Genomic DNA, 13,885 nt, shown 5'->3' on the forward strand with positions numbered 1-13,885 from the left:
CCACACGTTGCAGTGTGGTCGAGCGCGGAGCTTCGTTTCTGTCTGCGCTCATTTCCTATAGCTATGATGCCCGCAGAGAAGTAGAGGAAGTTGCGCGCCCCGCACAGGGCTGTTAATACGCTTATCGCTACACTTTCTACCTCCGTCCCATTAAACTCAAACGCCGCGGCTGGCTTTTTTTTTTTTTCTTTCTGCCTTTAAACACAACAAACATTCACCACCTGCTGGAGGTTTGCATGGCGCTGAAGCCGACAAGGAATTTAGCACCTTGGGCCACCTCACAGTTTACTGCTGGGCTTCGTTACAAATTTTATTTTTGTCACCTATTTCAGGATCCCTATGCAACAGACGTTGCCGAAAAAATCACTCGCGGTCGACTCCCCAACGTCCGCAAGGGGTTTTGCGCAAGTTCAGTCAACCCATTGCACTGTGCATACATTTCAGGACTCAGTAGTGTGTTGTGAACGCGTCTGAACCGAATAGCATTTCTAAGGCTTTCTTCCTTTCTTTTTTTTTTCTTTCCCCCCTGCAGCTAAAGTGTACTGTAGGCCACTTTAAGCCCACGCGTTATGGGAAACAGAGCTGAACTCAAGCAAGAAATAAAACGCAGTAACAAGACGGCCACACCGCAGCGCTGAAAGAATACGCGACTGCCGCACAACAAACAGCTGGTGGGGCCCTATAGAGGGAACCTATTCACGTGCACAGCAGTCAAAACGAGAGATGCCTTGGTATTTAAAACCACTTCAGGCTGCCACGCGAGGGGAATAAGAAATAAATAAATAAATATTATACACACATCACGCTCATAGAGAGGAAAAACAGGACCGGTGCATCGCTGCCTGCAGGCAGGCTCGCCAATGCAAACACTTTGGTTGGCTCTGATAAGAGCCGTTGAGGTGAGGGCCGGCAGCAGGCGCAATGTGCCACCCTACTTGGAGCTGGTGTACTTGGTGACAGCCTTGGTGCCTTCAGACACGGCGTGCTTGGCCAGTTCGCCAGGCAGCAGAAGACGCACCGCGGTCTGGATCTCCCGGCTGGTGATGGTCGAGCGCTTGTTGTAGTGGGCCAGGCGGGAAGACTCGGCCGCGATGCGCTCGAAGATGTCGTTCACGAAGCTGTTCATGATGGACATGGCCTTGCTGGAAACTCCAGTGTCTGGATGCACCTGCTTCAGCACCTTATAAATGTAGATGGAGAAGCTCTCCTTCCTGCGGCGCTTCTTCTTCTTCTTGTCCGTAGCGCGCACATTCTTCTGAGCCTTTCCGGCCTTCTTCACGGCCTTCCCAGAGGGCTGAGGCGGCATGTTGACAGCGACGTCGACGCTCGGCAACACGGACGGTGTCGAAAGAACGCGCGCCAAGGGGCGCGCGGCGCTTTTATACTGGCACGGTGGTGTTCAAGCGACCCGAGCCAGGCCGCCGCGCGATTGGTCGACGCAGCGATAGCTCCGCCCCAATCCGCGTCGGGCTCGCGGCGCGGGGAGAGAGCGCGGTATTCGTTTCGTTTCTATCCAACGTGCTCGCACGCAGTGGTCGTCGCTGATTCTCCTGCTTCTCGAGCGTACTACAACAACAGTCACCATGTCCGGCCGCGGCAAAGGAGGCAAAGCCAAGGGCAAGAGCAAGACCCGCTCCAGCCGCGCGGGACTCCAGTTCCCCGTTGGCCGAATCCACCGTCTCCTGCGCAAGGGCAACTACGCGGAGCGCGTCGGAGCCGGCGCCCCGGTCTACCTGGCCGCCGTCCTGGAATACCTGGCTGCCGAGGTGCTCGAGTTGGCGGGTAATGCTGCTCGCGATAACAAGAAGACGAGAATCATTCCTCGCCACCTGCAACTGGCCATCCGAAACGACGAGGAGCTCAACAAGCTGCTCTCGGGAGTGACCATTGCCCAGGGTGGCGTCCTGCCCAACATCCAGGCCGTGCTGCTCCCCAAGAAGACCGAGAAGAAGGCGTGAGCGGTCCTCTGCACGTCTATGGAGGCGCGCCCGCCGCAGCGATAGCTCGCACCTAACGGTCCTTATCAGGACCAACCAAGTGCCTGCCACGGCGGGGCCTCGCTCTGCGATCCCTTTGCTCTGGACCACTGCGTCCCTCTCATGCTGCTTTCGTTTACTGCCCGTTGGGCGTCACTGACACTACTCGACCACATGCGGCCGCGCACACAGGTTCGCTGTCCTTTCTTTTTTTTTTCTTTTTTTTTTCAGCCCGCTACAGGCCAGTACAGCGCACCGAGAGCAATGTTATTAATGGACTACACGAGAAAAGCGCGTCTCGTGGTTTCCTTCCAGTGGGCTGGGCTTGGGAATATCACCAAACGGCATGATTGGCATGTCGCAAGGGATCGTTTAAAGGAAAAGTAATAAACAGCCCAGCGACGAGGCACAAGACAGAATAAAGATGGACAAGCGCTTGTCCGTCGTCGCTGCGCCGTTTTGTTTTTTTTTTTTAATTCTTCAATATGCACCAATTCGCTCAGTTTTTGTTTTTCTGCTGTGTAGTTTCAAGGAGCTGCTGCATTTACTTGTGCGGACAGCAGTTCTTATTTTTCTTCTTCTTCTTGTTTTTCGACTGCATCCCATTCGGTGCGCGCGAGTTGTTATCGGCACAAAAAAAAAATAAAAAATAACTAACCTGCGGGAAGCCGCCGGGGTGTAAAAGTGCAGGCGAGTTCAGTACAAGGGCAGTGCGGAATCACTTTCAACACACTCACCCATTTCGCAGGAACAGACAGTCAGAGTAAAAAAAAGAGAGAGAGGTACCGGGGTCCTGAGCTCGTGTTCGTCTCGACCGTGCGCCCGTGGCCAACGCAAACGTTTGGGTGGTCCTGAGAAGGACCGTTGTGGAGCGTTGCTGCTGCTGCTGCTGTGGCGGCGCCTCGAATACGCTTTTAGGCGCGCTCGCCACGGATGCGCCTCGCCAGCTGGATGTCCTTCGGCATGATGGTGACGCGCTTGGCGTGGATCGCGCACAGGTTGGTGTCCTCGAAGAGACCGACAAGGTATGCCTCGCTGGCCTCCTGAAGTGCCATGACGGCCGAGCTCTGGAAGCGCAGGTCGGTCTTGAAGTCCTGAGCGATTTCTCTCACCAGGCGCTGGAAGGGCAGCTTGCGGATGAGAAGTTCGGTCGATTTTTGGTATCGGCGAATTTCACGAAGTGCCACGGTGCCAGGCCTGTAACGGTGAGGCTTCTTCACTCCCCCGGTAGCTGGCGCACTCTTGCGAGCAGCCTTTGTGGCCAGCTGCTTACGGGGGGCCTTGCCGCCAGTGCTCTTGCGCGCGGTTTGCTTGGTACGGGCCATGGTGACGAGCGCGGACGCTGGAAACGGGAGACTGCCTCCGGAGACGGACGGAGATCGACTGCGCCGCGCGGCGGTGCTGCTCCGCAGCGCCCCCCCCCCTCTCTCCCACCTGATTGGTCGCCTGACGGACCGATGGCTACCCTCCGCTCAGCGGCACCCAGAATGCTGGAAACCGCCCGGTTTCGAGGAGATCCCTGGAGGCGCGCGTAGCGAGCGGTTGTATACGGTGTCGCTCCGCGCTAGCTCAGCTATTTCACCACGTGGTCATCACTCCTGATGCCCTAATTGAGCCCCGCTATTAATTATAGCAACAGCCGCGCTGCCGGCGCCGCACGGCGCTTAGGGGGCTTGCAACATGGAGCCCCCGCGATTTCCCCACGCGAGTCGATCGCAGCGAAGCTCCGAGCACGTGGCACCACCGCGATCCTACAGTCTTAACGCCAGGCCATGCACTATAAGTGCCCTACAAGACTTATTGATCGCGGTGGAGCGCGCGAAGCAAGAGGTGCAGCTTTCTTCATCTCGGGGTGCTGCCTCGACCGCTTGGAAGCCGCTGCCACCGAGAGTGTGGCCGCAGCCACCACGTGCTCGCGATAGCGAGCACGCATCTCATCAGGAGGCCGCTGTCTTCCCTGCTGCTGCGGTGAGCGCCCGGGACCTCGTGGCAGGCACCGCGAGAGGACCCGCAGACCTGGCGTCCGAGGCGATGGACGAGAGCTCGCACAGGAAGCGGGTCCGATCGCCGTCTCCCCCACCACGACGCAGCGTGGATGGCGTGCAAGGCGCTGCTGATGCAAGCCTGGAAGGCACGGCCAAGCGCACGCATACCACGAATGCCCCGGACCACGTGGAAGCGGCCGTTGACACCGAGCGTCGAGCGGCCCACGCGCGAGATTCCCCTCCCGCGGCGGCGCTTTCCCCCTCGCAGGTCCCTCTCTCCCAGCCAGCTGTCACCGGAACCGGATGGCGCGCTGCGGCGGCGGCGCCACCAGCGGGGCCCGCATCGTCAGCTGGCCAGATTTCGTCTGCTAGCAGCGAGCACGCGCCGCCTCCCTGCTCGTCTCAACCCGTGGCCTCTCAGCAGCGGGACCTGATCCCGTGGCGAATGCAGACCACCAAGGCTCAGAGACGACGCAGGGCGGCCCTGGCTCGAGCCGCGGCTGCTGTGGAGCTGCCTGCGAGCCTGGTGGGCACGGTGCTGTTCCGGCCAGCTGACCGAGGGGCTGCCTTCACCAAGCACCAGGGCTGGGAGCTGGCAGAGGAGATCGGGCCCCGACCTGGCGTCCTGGCGGTCCGGGTCAATACCCGCCGCAATGTGGTGGCCGTGGACGCGGGGAGCAACGACGCCTTCCAGGCCCTGCTAGCCACCACGGTCATCAGGGGCGTCCAGGTCCACGCTCGAGAACCCTCCCCTCGAAACCAGTGCGCGGGCCTCGTGTTTGGCGTGGACGAGAGGAAGACGGCGGAGGAGCTGCTCGCGGCGTCTGAATCATCAGTGCCGATGACGTCGGCGTCGCTGTCTGGTGGCACGCTCACCATCAGATTCGCGGCGCCGACGCCACCGGCATTTGTATCTATTTACAGACGCCGCCTTGCTGTCCGGCCCTGCCGCCCGCGGCCCCTGCAGTGCGCGAAGTGCGCGAGCCTGGCGCACGCAACCGGGGCCTGCCGGGCTCCCTCACGCTGCACACGCTGTGGCGGCCCGCACGAGACCGGGGCTTGCACCACCAAGAAGCCTCGGTGCATTAACTGCGGCGGAGCTCACGCGGCCACGGACCCTGCGTGCCCGCACTGGCAGCGTGAACGCCATGTGGCCACCTTGATGGCCACATCAGAGGCGCCCCTCTCCAGGCGGGCGGTTCGGGCCGTGGTGCAAGCTGAGACAGCCCCGCGAGCCGCACAGCAGCAGCAGCAGCAGAAGAGGGAGCAGCGCGCGCCGCGCCCTCTCTCGTATGCGCAGGCAGTCGTCCGGGGCGAGCAGCAGCAGCAGCGCCACCGGTCCAGCCAGCGGCCGCGCCGCCAACTAAGCCAGCAGACGGCAACCGGCTCGGAGGAGGAGAGGCGCAGCACGCTGGCCCCGCAGCGCGCTGCGCCGCGCGCGCCAGCTGATTCACGGGACCAGCTGATTCTACAGCTACAGCACGCGCTGCGCGCGATAAGCGCCCTGTTTCCCGAGGGCAGCGATGGACAACGGGCCTGCTTAGAAGCTGCAGGTGCCCCCGCACGGATAGGCCAGCATCATGGCTAGTCGCCGGGCTCCCCCCCGTATCCCATCCATCCTGCAGTGGAATGTACGCTCTCTTGCAGCGCGGTACCCTGAGTTGCGAGTTCGCATCGCGGAGGATGCTCCGGAGGTTATCGCGCTGCAAGAGACGTACATTCGTCTCCAAGAAGGGGAGCCGCAGATGCGACTGCCTGGATATATTGGCTATCACTCACCAACAACGTGCGAGGAACCCACCTGTGCTGCAGTGCCGTGTTGTGACCGTGCCCATCGCCCCGGGAAATCGCGGTGCGCGATTTACGTGCGCAGTGACGTTTTGCATACTCTCGTCGGTTCGGCGGCGGCGACAACCGATGCCCAGGAGTGCGTGGTGGTGACAGTGCGCGTCGGTGGTGTTGACACGTCGGTGGCTTCTGTGTATGTGCGCCCAGCTGTCGCGTGGAACGCGCTGTGTTTTCGTGCGGTTTCCTCGTGCTGTGCCCCGCGTCAGATCATCTGCGGTGATTTTAACGCTCATCACAGTGCGTGGGGCAGTGTGCGACATTCCGCGCGAGGAGACGACCTGCACGACGCAGCAACGCAGCTGGGACTCACTCCCCTGAACACCGGCGAGCCCACCTTTCGACGACGCGGAACACCCGGCTCCTGCATCGACGTTGCCTTCGCATCCAGAGGGATAGAGGCGACATGGCATCGATCACCATCACTCTGGGGCTCAGATCATTACTCCATCCTAATTGAGCCCACTGCTACGTAGGCCCGCGCCAAAAGAAGCTACTCCATCGTCAACTGGAGCCCGTTCAGGCAGGCGGTCGATGAAGCGGCCGTCACTGGAGCCGACTTCTTCTCGAGTCTGGTTCGGAGCGCCCTAGCAGCCACCAGACGAGCAGAGGTGCGGGCAGGACAACCCACACCAGATATCAAGCTGCTCGGTCTGCGCGAGAAACGCGACCGCGCAGAAAACAGGGCGCGACGAACCGACCGAGCGGCCGATTGGACCGTTTACAACCGCCTGGACGCAGTGGCGCGGCGCCACTCTCACAAATTGTACCGACGGCAGTGGGCTTCGCTATGCCAAAGGATGGAGGAAGACACCAGCTCGCGGAGGCTATTCGACATGCTGCGACGAATTACGAAGCAACAGGTGAACCCTCAGCCTTTGGCCGCGCTTGCCATCTCAAGCGGCCTTAGCTATGAACAGCTGGCAGAGAGGTTCGCCGATCGCTTCGCGCCGCCCAGCCTCACGAACGACGCGAGCTCAGACCCACCTGAGAGCCCCGGAAGCGATGCCAGCCTCTTCCCCGTCACCTCAGATGGCCCCTGTGACGCGCCTTTCAGCGCGGCGGAACTGAACAATGCGCTCGCGCGATGCCGCCGTCGCTCGGCGCCTGGGCCGGACGGGGTGACTTATCAGATGTTACGCAACCTGGATGCGAAGCAACGAGAGGTCCTCCTGCAGCAGATCAACTTGGTGTGGGAACGCGGGGAACTCCCGGAGGATTGGCGCACTGCGGTCGTCTGTCCCATCCGAAAGCCAGGTCGCCCACCCACGGAGCTGAGTGGATATCGTCCAGTGGCTCTAACATCGGCGGCAGGTAAGCTCATGGAGCACATGGCATTGCAGCGTCTGAACGAGCGGGCCGCGGCGGCCGATTTGTTTGACGAGCGGCAGACGGGTTTCCGCGGAATGCGGTGCACGGCTGATTCCATCTCGGACGTTGTCACTGCCCTCGAGCACGCCAGAGTGGCAGGCCAGGTAGCGCTGCTGCTGCTACTGGACGTCTCGGGAGCATTTGACAACGTTCACCGCGCACCGATTCTAGCGTTGCTTGAAGCGGCCGGCGTGTGCGGACGTCTTTTGCGATATGTTCGCGGCTTCCTGAGCGGTCGTACCATGCGCGTGAGAGTGGGGGGGAAACTCTCTGAGCCTCGTCCGGTGGATCTGGGCGTGCCGCAGGGCTCTGTTTTGTCACCATTCCTGTTTAATGTGGCCATGTCGGTGGTGCCGGGTTCCCTTCCCACGGGCGCCCGGCATCGCGTGTACATGTCCATATATGCAGATGACATTGCTCTGTGGTGCCTGGGACCACCGGGCGAGGCGCTCCGCGTGCGGGGATGCCTTCAGGGGGCCCTGACCGCAATCGACGCCTGCTTACGCGGTCTCGGTCTGTCGCTGAGTGCGAGCAAATCGGTAGCCATGGCCTGCGTTTCACGCTCGCGTGCGCGCCCAACGCCACTGTCACTGGACGGGACTCCCATTCTTTGGCGAAAAACGGTGCGGTACCTCGGCTTGGACATCGACCAGCGCCTTTCTTTCCGCCCCGCGGCGACCAAGGCCTGTTTGCAGATGAAGAGGATCTCCGCCGCCGTTCACAAGCTCACCGCTCGAGGCCAGGGCATCTCGCAACAAGCCGCGCTGCGTCTGTACAACGCCGCAGCCTTGGGGGCGATGCTGTATGCATTGCCGCTCGTCTCGGTGCGCAAGCCATGTTGGACGAAACTGGAGCTCCAACACAGGAAGTCCCTGCGCGTGTGCCTCGGTGTACCGCGCACTTCACAGTGCGCCGCAACGCTAGCCGAGGCAGGAGCGTGGCCACTTCAGCTCCAGGCCACGCGCAGGGCTTTGAATCACATCGATCGGCTCCACCGCGCACCAGACGGCGGCTCGCTGCTACAACGCCTGCGCACGCGCCCTCGTTCACGCATGGGCGCGGCGTTGCTCGAGTACGAGACCCTCACCAATGGCTCGCCCCCTTACGACACCTGTGTGCCCTGGCCGGCTGCCACGGAGATACAGCGAGAAATCGTCGGCATCGCGGGAAAGCGGAGCACACCCCTCTGCGCTGTGCAGCAGCTAACCAGGGCCGTCATGCACGAGGAATTACAGGACCATCTCCTCGTGTTTACAGACGGCTCAGTGGTTCGTGACAGCTGCTCGCTCGCAGCGGCCGCCACCATCCCTGCCCTGCGACTGCACAGCCAACAGCACACAAACTATTTGGGTTCTTCCACCACGGCGGAACTGGTGGGACTCCAGCTCGGGTTGGAACTCGTGCTCACCATCGTCCCTCCGCCGCCCAAGTGTGCTGTTTTGTGCGACTCCCGCGCCGCCCTCAGCCGGCTGCAGAACATCGGCCGTGGTACCCCGTTAGTGCGCGCAATCCGAGCGTGCCTTGCGCAACTGGCACAGCTTGGATGTGTTGTGCGCGTTCAGTGGGTGCCCGGCCACTGTGGAATCGCCGGCAACGAGGACGCTGACGATCTCGCGACCGCCGCACACCAGCTCCCTTCCAGCAACCTACCCCTCGCGCTGGAGGACGTGCGTGCGGTCATTCAGACTCATCTCCGACGGCAGCACCCCGATCCCCGCATCGCAGAAGGTGAGCGCATTCATCTCGTCACCGGCTGTCGCTCGCTCGCGCGGGCGCAGCGCGCAATGATCCTTCGACTGCGAATTGGATGCGTGTGGAACGGGGAACGACGTGCGCGTCACGGGTTCGCGACGAGTGCAGCGTGTGTCGGGTGTGGTTGTGACGAAACACTCGAACACTTGCTACTTCGCTGCACCGCGCTCATAGATGCCCGTCGCGACATGCTTGCGGCCTACCGGGCGCTGGGCATCTTGCCAGACTCCCTCGCAATGTTATTGTGGCCGCATGGCAGTGCGCGCACTCGCGAGCGAACTTTGGTGAGCCTCTGTGTTTTCCTCGAACAGGCGGGCTTGACGTCCCGTCTGTTCTCCGCCAGGTAGTTGTGTGCAGTGACGTGAACATTCCACGCGCGCTACCTTGGACGGTGAACAGCTGGACGCCCCCACTCCAGCTGTTTTGTGCAATGTGTCGTGCGCGCGTGATGGACCATCGATCGCCCAGATCAACACGCGCGTGCGACCTGTATATATGTATATTTAATCTAGTTATAGTGCGCGTGTGACGGAGCAGTGGTCACTCAGAGCTCCACGCGCGTGCGTGTTGTACATATGTATATTTTATTCCTTGTAGATATGTAAATAGAATGATTGAAAGTGTACCCCTCCCCCTGTCCTTTCTACTGTCCCCTCACCACTTTTCTTTCACTTCTACACTCTGCCTGCTATCCTTTATTTCGCTGCCCCAGCTCAGGTGCTTCCTGTCGCGATAGCAGATGCCGGGGCAGCAAATATTCTTTTATCTTCCATATCAAATGCATAATAAATAATCACTTACTACTACTACTACTTTCGAGCGCGCGTCGGTTTCGCGCGTGGCAAACGTGACGCAAGTGGGTGTGGAACCGGGGTCTAGCACAAGATTACGCTGCGCCTGTCCTTTAGGTTTGCCGCAAAAGCAAAAGCAAGCCTCTGGAAGGAGGCGGGCGTCCGCGGCAGCGTCCACTTTGACACCACAGCAGCACGGTGCCGACGCGGTTGCGGCTGGTTCCGTGTGGCGTTGGCGCACTGCAACGAGCCTCCCCGCTTGCCGGGGGCGCGGTGTTGAAGGAACGCAACGACAGCTTGTAGAAATACGTCTGCACTTTGCGCACACCAAATGAGGGGCGAAATAACTGAATAGCGCGCTAGCCAGAAACAGCGGCGCAATGACCGCTTGGATGCACGGAACATGTACTGCCAGACACATGATCAGCTGATTTTGTGAACTGCAAAAACAAAAACAAAAAAAAAGGAAGGGAGAGTCAAGGTCTCCTACCAAAGAGGTTGATTCGTAGACGGCTGCTCGCTGTGCAGTCAGTAGGGCTTCTCGTTTGCGTTCCGTTGTTATTGAGTTATTAGTACCATGTTGGCAACATCGTGTCAGCACGGAATAAAACGGTCTGTTTTCTCTGCCTAGATGTAAAGCATTCATAAGCTCTCCCCCCAATGAGAAAATGCCTGTGCGACACCAAGCGTACCTCATGAATCCATCACAAGCTGTTGAATATCGCGCCACTCTTCCCGGTGATACGATACGAGGTCGGCATTTCTTCCTGGAAAGCGGCATCACGACTACGTCCCGTTCCGTTCCGTTGCAAGCAAGCCTTTACGACAAATTATTCCAATGACCGGCGCAGCTCGCAGCACTAATGATGCTGCCATGGCACACTTCTTGCTGCACCACCTTTGTTGAGCTTAATGCGAACTGAACTGTGTCGTCAACCAACTTGTTCGACGGGACAGCGGCGCAACTCGCAGCCAGACACCTGAACAGCGCAAAGCAGCCCACAGGGTACACAGCAGGTAGATCGACGCACCTCGGCAAAGCTGTAAGGGTTGAAGAGAGAAGCGCTTGGGCGCAGAACGCAATAATACATGCAACTCAAAGGAAGCGCAACAAGAGAGACGGCAGATTTAGACATATTGACAAACCCACCCCTTAGGGCATGAATGCCACCTCAGAGTGCGTCGTCGCTTCCAAGGAGGTTCGATGGGTGCACTGTGCAGTCGACAGATCAGTTCGCTTCAAATTTCAAGCTGCACCAGCCAAAACGAGTTCCCAGTTATCGTTATTGAGCACGAAAAATCGCCTGGAGAGCAGCGCGCGCATAGGGCTGTCTCTGTACACATTGCGTGTGTGTGTCTACCAGCCAAGGAACACTCGCCGACTAACCCGCGTTACTTACAAGTTACTTACTGAAGATGATTCAATGCATCCACAAAACACACACAAAAAAAGGCGAGCAGAACGAGAACCCACTTCTGATGGATGCGGTTATTTACTTCCCTCAAGTTTCCAGAGTTTCCAGTGTTCCCACATCCGCAGCTCATGCACCTCCGAATTTCCTGTAGTTTAAATCCATTAAATGTTTGCACTCTCTTCTTGCAGATAAAAAGGTGCGGAATTGAGAAAACAGTTTGCCCTGCGCAAAGTTGGCAAACCATAGCGAGACACATACCATGACGTACGATTGCACGGAAGGAAAGAGCCGCGAACACTGCGTGGAAAGCGTGCATCATGCCTAACATTTCCCATGCATCTCCAGGCAGTATTCTTCCAGTAACAGGTGGCCAAAGTTAGCAAAAACAGTAGAGCACGCATTGAAGGCACCCCCACCCCTCCGTGATTGAGGTGCATTTCCTGCGGTCGCTTTATAAGCGAACAGAAGCCCATCCATGGATTTTATTTAGGTCACCGGGCAGTGTAATGAGGAAAAACATTTTATTTCGTTCGTCCCTTGCATTTTTCTTTTTCTTCCAGAACCCCGGAGAATGGCACTGCGCGACGCCGCCCAACACTGTTAACAACACATAGTTTCTTGCCACTGGCTACAACTCGAAGTGAACGGGTTTCGGCACCAAAACTTTTGTTGTACTCCGGACGCCGAACGACGAGCAGCTAGCTTCGCTGACTGCTCGGGCGTTCCGAGAGATGTGTAGTTGCTTGCATTTGATTCTTGTATTTAACGCGTAAAATAAATTCAACGAGTTAAGTTTCAACGACTGGATCAAGTCTGATCATTTGTGATTAGGCTAACGAATAGCGGCAGCTACGCATAGTTACAACAAAACATTCTTTGGATAGTAGTGCGCCCCGTCCCTACTAACATCTCGTCCCTATCTTCTGTTCTCTTTCTTGAATAATGCAATGCCCCTCCAAACTCCCGCACTAGCAAAACGGCGCCAGCCAGTAGGGCAACAAAAAGCAAGCCAAACGGAATGAAAAGCCACAACTAAACCAGACTGAGCAGGGCGCACTCGCAATTTCCTCAATTACGTGCAGCAAACAAGACTGAAAAATTTATCCAAACGCTTCAGTCGCCGTACGTGCGACCCGAAATTAAAGCGCCTGAGACTCAAAACGCCATTTAAGGGGAAATCAAAGTGTACGCAAGCCGGGAGCTGCTTCCTCCCCAAGGGAATGCATACCTTCCAGCAGCGCGGTGCACGCAACTTAATCGCCGACGCTTCGCGCGGCCGCGGCGCCACCTTCCTCCAGCTTGCGCAAGTACCTACGCCTCCGAGACCAGCGCCCGGAATCTTGGAGGCAACGGTGCGGCTCCCGCCTCTACTTTCATCCTTTTCATGCACTCCAAAACGCAGGCAGCGCGCTATAGACGCCTGTCTGGACGCCGCAGTTGGGGCACACAAGTTCACAGCCGCCCCAAATAGCAGTTGAGCTGAAAGCTGCACTGGTTGCTTCAAAAAAAAACGCACCTCGGAAGTCACCGGCTGCAGAGGGAAACCGTCCTACGGACGGACGGCCATACTCGCTCAAAAGGCAAGCAGTGAGCTAGCGCGACGTCGCTGTGCCTCTCCCAGGCTCTCTTCGCCATCCACTCTAAATGCTAACACATCCGAGACGCCTTTCACGCACCTGACAGCACACCTTGCTTGAACACACTGCCCTTATTCAAAAGAGGAAAGTGACTCGCGTCAATCAATACACTCATTTTCTGTGGATCGCGCAAACGTTTTCCGCGACACTGACTTTGTAGGAACCGTATGTACACACCACGCATGCAATTTCAGCGTCGTCGGGCATCAAAAATTCGAGGAACAACTGACGACACACACTGGGCACAACAACAACAGCAACTTTATTTCGCAATGCCGCAAAAGTATTTATATTTGCTGCATTGGTTGGCGCAACAACAAAACACATATGCCCGTAATGAGCTGCGATGCGTTTGAATTCACGCAAGCAATTTCGAGGCTGGCTGGTTCCCTCACCGCGTGATGTAATTGTTTACAAGAAGCCGTGCAGCTAGCTATGCCGCTATTTTGTCCGCATCATCGCAGTTATGCTCCCCAGGTGTTTGGTAGCTGAATTTCATGCACAAGACGTTGTTTGCATTCGCCAGGCGTGTTTACCTGCCTGTCTGTGGCTGCGAAACGAACCGCCGACGAATGTAAATAAATCGCTTCGCCTGCGATTATGAGAGGCCGCGCGCACATAAACAAGGAAATGTGTACAGGGGTTCGTTTCGAAAGAAAGCATAATGCCTCTTTTCACCAGACCCGTTCGCAGCACGCACACACGATTGATTCATGGCGAAAGGTAGGTTGTAAACTTATGGCCGCGAAGCTGAAGCGAAAAATGTCGCGCACACACACGTGCGAAAGCCACACACGGCGGCCGCCCTGCCAAAAACGATGCTCCCTCAGATGGCTACTACTATGGCTGCAGACAGTGAGGCACGGCGCAATCAACTGCTCACCTGAGACCGCTGCAGCTTGCTGTTGTGGCATAATCCGCTCGCTTCCGCAGGCGACAACAAGTAGGCAAAGAAAAAAAAAAAAACCCATAGAGACAGAGAGAGAGGAACAAACGAGAACCGGAGCTCTGGTTCGCAACCAACAGCTGCCAATCCAGCATTTGGGTAGCCCTAAAAAGGGCTGTTTGACGACGACACGGAGCTGGAGTAGAGGGTGCACGCCGCACAGGGTC

The 13,885-nt window shown here is 58.0% G+C and overlaps 3 protein-coding genes across 3 annotated transcripts; 1 reads left to right on the top strand and 2 right to left on the bottom strand.

The window, feature by feature from the left end:
• Nucleotides 1–931: 931 nt before the first annotated feature.
• Nucleotides 932–1,306, bottom strand: LOC149337918 (histone H2B-like). The gene has a single exon (XM_089550144.1). The coding sequence runs from the start codon at nt 1,304–1,306 to the stop codon at nt 932–934; it is 375 nt and encodes a 124-aa protein (XP_089406270.1).
• Nucleotides 1,307–1,583: 277 nt separating this feature from the next.
• LOC149337919 (histone H2A-like) lies at nt 1,584–1,958 on the top strand. Its single transcript, XM_089550145.1, has one exon. The coding sequence runs from the start codon at nt 1,584–1,586 to the stop codon at nt 1,956–1,958; it is 375 nt and encodes a 124-aa protein (XP_089406271.1).
• Nucleotides 1,959–2,890: 932 nt separating this feature from the next.
• Nucleotides 2,891–3,301, bottom strand: LOC149337920 (histone H3). The gene has a single exon (XM_089550146.1). It carries the CDS (start codon nt 3,299–3,301, stop codon nt 2,891–2,893), a length of 411 nt encoding a protein of 136 aa, XP_089406272.1.
• Between the last annotated feature and the right edge of the window lie 10,584 nt (nt 3,302–13,885).

The sequence above is a fragment of the Amblyomma mixtum genome, chromosome 6, assembly GCF_055824585.1.
Source record: "Amblyomma mixtum isolate Tamu chromosome 6, ASM5582458v1, whole genome shotgun sequence".
NCBI lineage: Eukaryota > Metazoa > Arthropoda > Arachnida > Ixodida > Ixodidae > Amblyomma > Amblyomma mixtum.

Bases quoted from the DNA above. Each gene is read 5' to 3' on its own strand.
- LOC149337918 (XM_089550144.1), bottom strand. From the start codon at position 1,306: ATGCCGCCTCAGCCCTCTGGGAAGGCCGTGAAGAAGGCCGGAAAGGCT.
- LOC149337919 (XM_089550145.1), top strand. From the start codon at position 1,584: ATGTCCGGCCGCGGCAAAGGAGGCAAAGCCAAGGGCAAGAGCAAGACC.
- LOC149337920 (XM_089550146.1), bottom strand. From the start codon at position 3,301: ATGGCCCGTACCAAGCAAACCGCGCGCAAGAGCACTGGCGGCAAGGCC.